Here is a 10567-nt window from a genome sequence, read left to right on the forward strand (position 1 = left end):
TTTGATGAGCTGTAAATTTCCTTCTTTCCAAATATAACAGAAAAGATTAATTTGTAAGCGCCATGATAACAATGTAACGGTTGATAAAATGCACCCTATGTGTACCTTAAGCATAGCATAAGCCAAAACCATAATGTCTTTTATGAATCCTTTATAATAAAAATTATTATATATCATGGTGGCTCATTGGTCTGGGTGGAGATTGGTCACATGACTATTGTCGGATTGGATGTTTATGCTAGGTCATTAATAACTTCAATCTGTTATTAAACATAATGTTTTTCTTTTAAACATAATTAGAAGTTTTAGAAGATTTAAGTTCATATTTCACTAAAACTTATGCATTTTTACAACGTACATAATTGTCACTGAACCGAGTGCTACGTTATATTGTATGTTTTCATTCTTTTATTGAGATGTAGTTGCCGTTGTGTTAGTCTAATTTTTGAAAGGTTTAAATAATTTTCTACTCCACAGGAATTTGTGCCTTCTTTTTTATTGGATAAATAAATATTCTTTTCTTTCTATGTCAAAATTAAGTTAAAATTTCAAACAAATAATAAAATACTGTGGAAATCTGGCCTTTCCTGGTGGTCCGAATACTATAAACAAAAATAAAACCGGTGGAAAATTCAAAATAAAGAAAACAATATTTATCCTGTAAATAGATGTAAATGATTTTACTTTATTCTTTGTGAGAAATTTGACTGGGTGGAGATTGATTACACAAGTATCCAGGAAAATAAAAAATAGGGACCAAATTAAAAGATTATAATGGAAGGGTATTGGTGACCGCAACGGTTTGGGCGTAAGTAAGGTAAAGGTCATGAGTTCGAATCCAACGGCCTTGCATTCAAACCCAACATACAAATGGGCTTTTTATCAAAAACAATGAGGGTTCACATAACCTCATAGTTGAAATACTCTCGTATAAAAAATAAATAAATAAATAAATAAAATAAAAAATATAAAAACAGGAATGCAATATTGGACTGATGATTATTTTTATCAACAACGATACATCATTTTGTTGTTTCTAATCTCTGTGGAGGAGTATTAATCCAACTGAATTATTTACTAAGACAAGTTTCAGTTAAATAAGAAACATCCTTAAATCTTTTAAAAATCTAAACCAAGTGTTATTGCATTTCATTGAACTAAGTGGAGAAAGATTTTTAAAAAAATATTTGAACTGATGATAATGCTATCTTGTATGTTACCTCATTTCATTGTAATGTATGATAATTTTGGCAATATTGGAAATTATAATTTATATTGAGTATGTGTAATCTTCAAAATTCTTTCATAGAGTGAATTTGATAATTGACAAATGATACTTGATTTCCCTCAATCCATCGGTTTCAATGACACTTAAACTTCATATGGACAAACTTCCAATTAAGTTTCAAAAACTAGTGTGAAAACTAAGTTGATATAATGTTCAATATAGCAGCAATGGCATCGAATGTTTGAAATATATGATGTGTCACTCATTCACGACACAATAATTTCAATGTAACCTGAACTTTGATCTTTCAAACGACCAATTACTTTTTTAAAATTTTGCGACAATTTAATCCTCAAAGAGGAGCTGTCATAAAGTAAATATTCAATGTTCCAATCTATCTATAGTTCAATGACAAGATTCGGAGGGGATTTGGATGGAGATTGACCTGGAAAATTTTATAGGAATGATGATTTGCTATATTTGACATTACATCAGCCCTTTGTTGAACATTACGTTTACACTAAATTCCATAAAATTAATTAACGTTGAACAAATATTTATCTTACGTTGAATATGCACTTGAATATAAAATTAATATATTTCATATTTTAATTAGACGTTTTAAAACATGTTGCTCAAGCATCATTGAAACTGGTGCACTGTGGGGTATCAAGGATCATTGAATTACCATCATCCTCAGTGGAGATTGATCAATTTAACTCATTTTGAATAATTAAAGTATATTTTAGAAACTTGATTTAAAGTCGTAAAAAGATGAAGTCCAATAGTGAAATCGGTGCATTGTGGAAAATCAAGTAGTCAGAGAATTATTGTTCCAAGAGGAGGTTGTTCAAAAACCAACATTGAACATACGCTTATGCTATGTTGGACATTATATCATGCCCATCTTGAACAAAAAATATACAATATATGGGAAGGTTCGAAAAATGTTTCTCAAATTTTGTCAAAACTAGTCCAACATGTAACAAGATTCATTAGGGTGTGATAATGCGCAGTGGAGATAGAAGACAATCAGAAAGATGTTAATTCCAGGTTGAACGTTATGTCAATATTTAAAACATTGTTTGAATTTTTAAATAAAAACAAACTGAAGGCTTAATTACCAATTAATTAATCAATTCATTAACGCAAAATCTGTCTAATTATTAATTTATTAATAATTGACATTGTTACTTATGTAGTAGTATTTATATAAGTAATTTATTATTTATTTATTTACCAATTGATTATTTATTATCGCTGTAAATACTGATTTATTTATTTATTGCCTATTTATATTGTTGTTTGTTAATATTGGTACATTTGTTTAGATTGTTTATTATCACTGTAAATACTGATTTATTTATTTATTGACTATTTCTATTGTTGTTTGTTAATATTGGTACATTTGTATAGATTATTTATAATTATTTATTTACTAATTGATTGATTAAGAGGTGAGAAGCCTGGGTAGTTCCGGAGTGCTGGGTTGGCTGGCTCGGGTTTTCTCCGGAGGGTGCTCCACATGCAAAGGGCAAATGGTCCCCGGGAAGTGGGGAGGATGTGGACTTTTCCAGGGGCCCCTGTGGCCATGTACGGTTCTGAAGGATGAATCAACTGACACTGAAATCGGTGGATTTAGGAAAATTGAGTATGATCCAAGAATTATTGTTCCAAGTGGAAATTGTTCAAAGGCAAACATTGAACAAACGCTTATGCTATTTTGGACGTTATTTCATATACCCTCATTTTTACATAAAATATACATAACATGACTTCATTTCCCGACAATACAAATGCGAATGTCATTTGGATTAAGCCCAACTTTGGGCTCTCCCAGTTCCTGAGAGGCCATGGAAACTTCAGATCATACTACACAGATTCCGCCTGTCAACCTCTGCAATCTGCGGATGGTGCGACACGAACAAGGCTATGGAACATGTCCTATTCCACTTTACGAAACCCACAGAGAGCCGCTGAAAAAAATGTTCAAATCTGGCCAGCAGAAAAACAGAGGGTTGTGATAGGCAAGGAAACTTATGAAATATTCCACAGGGTTGTGACTGACATAGCGTCGAACAAGAAGCGAAGTAAAGATTGAGGAGGTAAAAGAGGGAGGAAAACTAATAAGTATTTAGATTCCCTATTTTTCATAGTCCGCTTGACCAATTAATATCATTCAATTAATTAAGGTTTTTAGTTGAGATAAAAAAGTCAGTGTCACGAGCGGGATTGTAACCCACGGCCTTCGGCTTGATATGCCACTACTCTACCACTTGAGCTATCATGACTTCAATCCTCTCGGGCACTAACTTCCTATCTCAACCCCACCTTTTGAATTTTCCCTTCTTTTTGCCATTTTTCAAGTATTTAGATTGTTAAAACTTTAGGGAAATTGGGTTGTTTCTCTCATTTAGCTTAATATTTATTTAAAATTTGTTGGAAAAAAGTTTCAAGTATGTATGTACTTTAATAAGTTTAGCTACTATTTATATTATTTATTTATTTAATTTTTGACAAAACCTATATGTAAATCCATGTGAGAGAGAAACAACGGAGTACCCATTTAGTTTATTTAAATGAAAAGCTCGTTCCTTTCCCCTCTTAATTCCTCAGCATCTAGGAAATAGGAGGGAATTTTAGTCTCAAAACAACAAATTCCATGCGCCCTTTTGAATTAAGTTTAGAGTACGGTGGGTCCACCTGTATAGGGTCTCCCTTAGGAACGGCAGAGAAGAAGGAGGATAAATAAAATAACATGACTTCATTGGAACTTTCAATATTACTAATAATTGGAATGTGATCATACACAGTGGAGATTGATAAAAGACTAATATCAAAACAGATGTTTATGCTATGGTGAACATTATGACAACTCCTTTTTGAACATTTAATATGCAGCACATTTTATAATTTTGAAATTCTTTAGGATGAAGTTAAACTGTAATTGAAATCGGAGCATTGTGGAAAATCGATCAGGGAATTGTTGTTCCATGTGGAAGTTGTTCAAAAACAAACATTGAACAAACGCTTATGCCACATGTATACATTATTTCAACATAAAAACTGCTCTAACCTCTTGAACTATGACTTCGATCCACTCGGACACCAACTACCCATCTCAACCTATAATCTTTCGAATTTTCCCTCTTTTTTACCATTTTTCAATGGCAAACTTTTTCATCTCAACCAAGACTTTATATAAAAACAATAATTAATTGAAAGAAGTCAATTAAACCACTAAACATAAATGGATTAATATAAAATATGCATAACATGACTTAATTGGAAGGTTCAAAAAATGTTTCTCAAATCTCATTGAAACTAGTGCAATGAGCAACAGGACGCATTGGGGTGTCATCAGAGACAGTGTAGATTGATAAAAGACGAACATCAAAAAGTTGTTTATGTTATAATGAACAATATGACAATTCCTTTTTGAACGTTTCATATGCAGTATATTTTATAAACTTGGCTTTAAAATCGGAAGGATGAAGTTCAACTGTCAATCAAATCGGTGCATTGTGGAAAATCAATCACAAGAATTATTGTTCCAAATGGAAGTTGTTCAAAGATAATCATTGAACAAGCGCTTATGCTAGGTTGAACATTACGACAACACCTTTTGAACATTATGTATGCAGCATCTTTCTTAAACTTTTTGAAGTTGATGGATGAAGTTCAAGTGTCACTGAACCAAAACAAATCATGTTCATAGTGATAAACATTAAGTATTGATTGTCAAGCGCTACGACAACCCTCTTGTGCAAATTAATGTCTGTTGTAAGTGTATTACAGAATGGAGATTTTAAACGACAAAGCACCAGAACCAGCATTATTGAACATCATGTACCACTGACAATTGTAAGTACAATGTAAGCTTGGCTGTCATGTATCATCGTACGAAGTGGAGATTACTTGTTTATACGTTGAGATTGATTTGTTTATACGATTGTGTAGGTCGATGAGTAATTTTCACATGTACGAATCAAAATAATATTTAGTGAATGTTTAATTGAAATAGGCATTACATAGGTTGTTCACTCACCCTTTCTAACTTCTGGAAGTACTCCCTGAGGAAGGCGATCGGATTGTCCGGCCTGGAGACGCAGAGCTGGACGATGCACTCTTTGAGTACTTGTTGAATCGAGTGCCTCTGCACGTACTCTTCGCACTCGCGGAGCCGCTGTTCTTCCTGAGGGTTGCTCGCCATCCTCGCGACAAGCCGTTCCAGGTAGAATTCAATCGTGACGCCCGGAGAGCGGATTTGACGCGGATTAGAAGAGGTTTTTCTGAAGAACGGGGGTCCGAGGTTGGACTACTGCGCCTTTCGACGGGCGATCCGTGGATTTGAGGAAAAACGGGAAAGAAAAACACCCAGGCCGTCGGATTGAAAAAGGACCACCCTCGGAAAACGGGATCGCCCTGGTATTCTGATAGACTGGGTCAAACAGCTTTCGATTGTGATTGATGGACTATCACAGTAACAGTACCTCCGTATCTGGCGGCGCTATCGACTCCAAAAAAGCCCGCCATTTTTTAAAACGCTTCTAGGCCATTGTGATTTACAATTACTATTGAATCAGTTTTTGTTAAATACAAGTCTATCGATTTTTACTGCGTTAAATCATTTTTATAATATCCATCAAAACATCAGTCTTTGGTCAATTTCCACTGAGTACAATGAGAAGCTGTGATAGAGCCGGCATGTTTCTGTCTCAGCCTTTCCCATCCGCTTAAGATGATAGTTAAGATGGCAGTGCCCAGTATAACTATAATTCTTCTCAAATCCTTCCTGCTAGAAAGATGAACCCCTTTGCTTTATGTTTTGAGAGATTTATAAATCTCTTAGCCTGCCTCACATCTGGAATGTTTGTCCACGGTTTGAGTTTTTCTTTCTCAGTCCTTTTTTCCAGTTCCAACATAAGCATACACTCCAGAGGAATTAGGTGTGGTTCTGGTCTCATGGGTTTTTTGGCTAGTTGATCAGCCTGTTCATTTCGTTCTATGCCTTCATGTCCGGGAGTGAACAGAGTTGTAGAGAAAAACTAGGGTTTCAAATAATATTAAACTTGGCATAAACATCTTTCCAGTATTTGTCTTAGGGATGGTTAGGGAACTGTTATGTCAATTTTATGTTCAACATTATGGTTACATACATCTGTCCAATGCCTGCCATCAATCAATCTGCACTCCATACAAAGAAAAATGGCTATTCTTGATGGTTGTTAAAGCTACTCAAAGCTCATCCTTTAAAACTTCAAATTATTTTTTAAAAATATTTAGTTTTATGTTTAAAAAGGGATTGAAATAATGTATATTCAGGATAATCAAGCATAATCTTCACCCCAATGGTTGCCTTTGATTAATATCCACTCAGTTTAATAACACTGATGATTATTAATTTCCCACAAAGCATTAATATAAAAACTAAACTTTAATCTTTAAAACTTACTTTATGCTTTAAAATATAGTTATAATTATATGTTCAATGTTTGTCGTTGCTCAATCTTCTCTCAGTCCAATGGCATCCAGTGTTACTTCTATTCCCATAATACTTCCCTTTTCCATATACCACTTGAACTTGTCTTGCATCTTCAAATTATGTTTTAAAAAAATAGTGTCCAGTTTATTAACGTAATGTTGAATATATTGGTTTTGAAGTAGGTTTAATTATATTTTGTGTAAGCCAAAAACTTGAGCAATCAAATGAATCGGGGAATATTGCACACATTCCATGTTTCGTTATTTCAATCCTAATTAAGCATAGTTTACACACTTTAAAAGACAAAATTTTATAAATCATATCTAAAGTTTAAAAAAGTTAAATTGAAGTGTCATTGAAACTGATGCGTCATAGGGAATCGAGTAGACTGTATGAAATTGAACGGATTGTGGAGAATGATTACACCCATTGGATTATTAATTATATTATGTTTCACATATTATTTGAACCCTAGCCCTTTTGGCGCCCCCTACGTACATTTAAAAAAATAAGAAAACTTGTTAAAATGATGAAATAAATATTATTTCTTCAATCTTTTTTGTTATCTTAATTGTTGTTTTAATTTATTTATTTTTGCGTTTTTTTAATTAAAGACTTTTTATATTTTGTGGATATGTTTGTGTTGGCCAGATTGGGAGCACGCCGGTCAGTCACGACCTCGCGACCTCCATTTTCGTCTAGGTTATAGACGTCTCGTCAGTCCGTAGCTCGCGTTTCCATCGATTTTCCGCTGGAAATTATATTCAATTTCCATTTTTTGTGAGTATTTTTAATTTTAATAATATCCATGTTAGCTTAAAACCGATTCAAAACCATATTTTTGCATACGTACTGTTTTTTAATCTGCTACCCTCACACACACACGTGTCCTCATTGCTTCCAATCTCCTGAGCGATTTTATTTTCAATTTTTTTCAAAAATTTGACGTTTATTTAAAAAAATAAAGTTACAATTACATAAAAAGTCAAGCAAGGACCTTCCTATAATTTGAAGTTTTTACTGAATAAACAGCTATTTTAGTGATTGCGAAAGTTTAAAATTCAAAGTAACGACGTTTTTCAATGGCAATGAATCTATAAGGTTGGGCACACACCAGAGTGCTGAGATACTTTGAAATGCTAAGATCTTTTAAGTCGTACGCGATATGCGATAATTTTCTTGTAAGATAACGCAACGCTCAGGCCTATAAAAAATGTGAAGGAATGACAAAATTAGTTAACATCTGTATGATCTGATTGTGGCCTGTTTCGTAAGATTTGCGTATCAAGACAAGGCCTGCTTGTCTCTTCTTTCAGTGTTGTACGGTATTGCAAAGTGTGAGGATGGCAAATTCAAAGTATTGGGACCGGCTTTGGATTGGCTGGCTGGCTCATGTCATATCGCTTCGGTATGAACCTCACATATCCTAGGATAAAAATCTTGTATCTAATGTGTGCCGTTTAGTGACTTAATGATTATTTGGAGATCATGAGATGCGGTCTGGTGTGACGTAGTTTTAGCAAAACATTATCTTTATCGTGCCAACGTTTCGATCTTTTTTGAGATCATCTTCAGGGCCTGGGATTTATAAACATGTATAATTTAAACAATGTTTATAAATCCCAGGCCTGAAGATGATCTCAATAAAGATCAAAACGTTGGCATGGTAAAAAAAATATTTTTCTAAATCTACGTCACACCAGACCGCATCTCACGATCTCCAAATAATCTTGTATCTAATGTTTCTGCGATAATTATCTTATAACTCAGGTGTGAACCCGGCCTAAAAGTTAGCGATGACAGTATCAATATGTCATGTATCATCAGGTCATATTATAGAAAAACACTTGTACAGCAGTTACATCAGTACACTGTAATTCTAATGATCGCTGATAATTTCGAAGATGAATGTAATGTAATTGAACACAGTCGCATGATATTATTTAAATTGCCGAGCATGCAAAAATATATTAACTCTATCCCCCCCCCCCCAACAAACGTAACCATTTACAGCATATGATGGACTTTTGTGAATATTCGCTTCAGTTTATCAAATAGTTGTAAAGGATTTTGCGATAATACTGACTTGCCGAGTATGGAGTTTATTTAACATACTAGCAACATCATCTGTAATTACGGCTGCTTAATTGTAAAGTGAATTACAGATAACTGAAAAATATGCATATAGTTTCATCTGTTTTGATTTTCAACAAGCTTAAACTTTTTGGGACTAGAAGAAAATCTCATTTGGCCTTGTATTCTCCCCAGACCCAGTGATGAGTTATCTCGTCGTTGTGGTCGTTTGCCTTTTTGGAGCCCTAGCTGGAACTCACAGTATGTATTAGGCTGATGCACCTGCCTTGGCAATGGAGACCTCCCACACCCTACCCTTTCCCATCCTCATCATCAACAAACCATTCTTTTCTCACCTTTTTGTTCACAATCTGGCCTCTTTCAAACTTGCGAAATTGCAACCTCTTTTTTTCCTGGAAAATCACGAGGCTCCAATATCTACATCTCATTTGACATGCCCTACTTTCGTTTACCTCTCTCCCGTGCTCTTCCCTACCATCTACTCTACTGTCTTACTGATTTTCGCCTACTCTTTTCCAAGTGTCATCGATTTTAGTTTTACATTGTTTTTAGTTCACAATAATTTTTGGAATATATTTTGGTTTATCTTATTTATATATATTTTTTTATACATATAGTCGACTCTCGATACCTTGAATCTCAGGTGGAAATTAAAAAATTTGAGTATTTTTTCTAGATTCGGTGACCAAATTGGAGAACTAAATTCAAAAATAGACTGAATCAAAGAAAAATACAAAACTTTCACACTTATAATACTGCTCAATTCCTTACAATTCCTGTTTAAGAAGCTTAACATTTTTAGAGCTTTATTTATAATCATTTCTGATGATGGATGATGCAAATTGAGAACAACTAGATCACCAGGTTAATTCATTCGATATCGCTTCCTTCCACGACAGATTACTTTTAGTCTGGATGTCTTGGTGTTCTGAGTTTGAATCATTATTGTTACCAATGTATTTATTTTGACATACTTTTTGTTTCAGGTACATCTAGATAAAAGTGTACAATGACAAACTCAAAAGGTTATCGCCGTGGTACCAGAGACCTGTTCTCTAGGGGTTTCAGGCGTCATGGTACCCTTCCACTCTCGACGTACATGAAAGTGTACAAAGTCGGCGACATCGTCTCAATCAAGGGTAATGGAGCGATGCAGAAAGGGATGCCACACAAGTGTTACCACGGGAAAACGGGCCGGGTGTATAACGTGACGCCACGCGCCCTTGGTGTTATCGTGAACAAGCGCGTCCGTGGAAAAATCCTCCCCAAGAGGATCAACATCAGGATCGAGCACGTCAACCACTCCAAGTGCAGGGAAGACTTCCTCAGGAGGGTCAAGGAAAATGAGAGGTTGAGGAAGGTCGCCAAAGAGACGGGTGTACGCGTCGAGCTGAAACGACAGCCGGCACAGCCAAGAGCTGCTCACCTCGTCCGTGTGACTGAGGAGCCTGTTGTTCTAGCTCCCATACCATATGAATTTATTGCTTAAATTCTTTTGATTAATATATGTTTTTTTTAAACTAATTTCTTTTTATTTACTAAAAATCTACGATCTACATATCAATTTTTACCCCTTTTTTTAATTAAGTACAATTATACAAACAAGGTATTATTGCTACATTTAACATATCTAGTGTAGCAATAATGGTAGAAAAGTAATCAATTAATTCAACAATTAATTATTTCTGCTATATGTTGAACAAAATTAAACTGTTTTCCTGTTTTGCACATTTAACTCCTGCATTTAACATGTTAATTCC

General features: G+C 34.4%; 2 protein-coding genes across 2 annotated transcripts in view; one reads left to right on the top strand and one right to left on the bottom strand.

The window, feature by feature from the left end:
• Nucleotides 1-5712, bottom strand: part of LOC106663053 (cAMP-dependent protein kinase type I regulatory subunit) — a 73343-nt gene extending 67631 nt beyond the window's left edge. The window contains exon 1 of the mRNA XM_024229977.1: nucleotides 5277-5712. Coding sequence (XP_024085745.1) covers nucleotides 5277-5441 — 165 coding nt within the window. The 5' untranslated portion in view covers nucleotides 5442-5712. The remainder of the gene's footprint in view (nucleotides 1-5276) is intronic.
• A 1663-nt stretch (nucleotides 5713-7375) lies between these two features.
• Nucleotides 7376-10331, top strand: LOC106663256 (60S ribosomal protein L21). Its single transcript, XM_014387951.2, has 2 exons — nucleotides 7376-7493; nucleotides 9794-10331. The coding sequence occupies exon 2, from the start codon at nucleotides 9817-9819 to the stop codon at nucleotides 10294-10296; it is 480 nt and encodes a 159-aa protein (XP_014243437.1). The 5' UTR covers nucleotides 7376-7493; nucleotides 9794-9816; the 3' UTR covers nucleotides 10297-10331.
• The last annotated feature ends 236 nt before the right edge of the window (nucleotides 10332-10567 follow it).

The sequence above is a fragment of the Cimex lectularius genome, unplaced genomic scaffold (genome assembly GCF_000648675.2).
Source record: "Cimex lectularius strain Harlan isolate CLEC.00 unplaced genomic scaffold, Clec_2.1 scaffold330, whole genome shotgun sequence".
NCBI lineage: Eukaryota > Metazoa > Arthropoda > Insecta > Hemiptera > Cimicidae > Cimex > Cimex lectularius.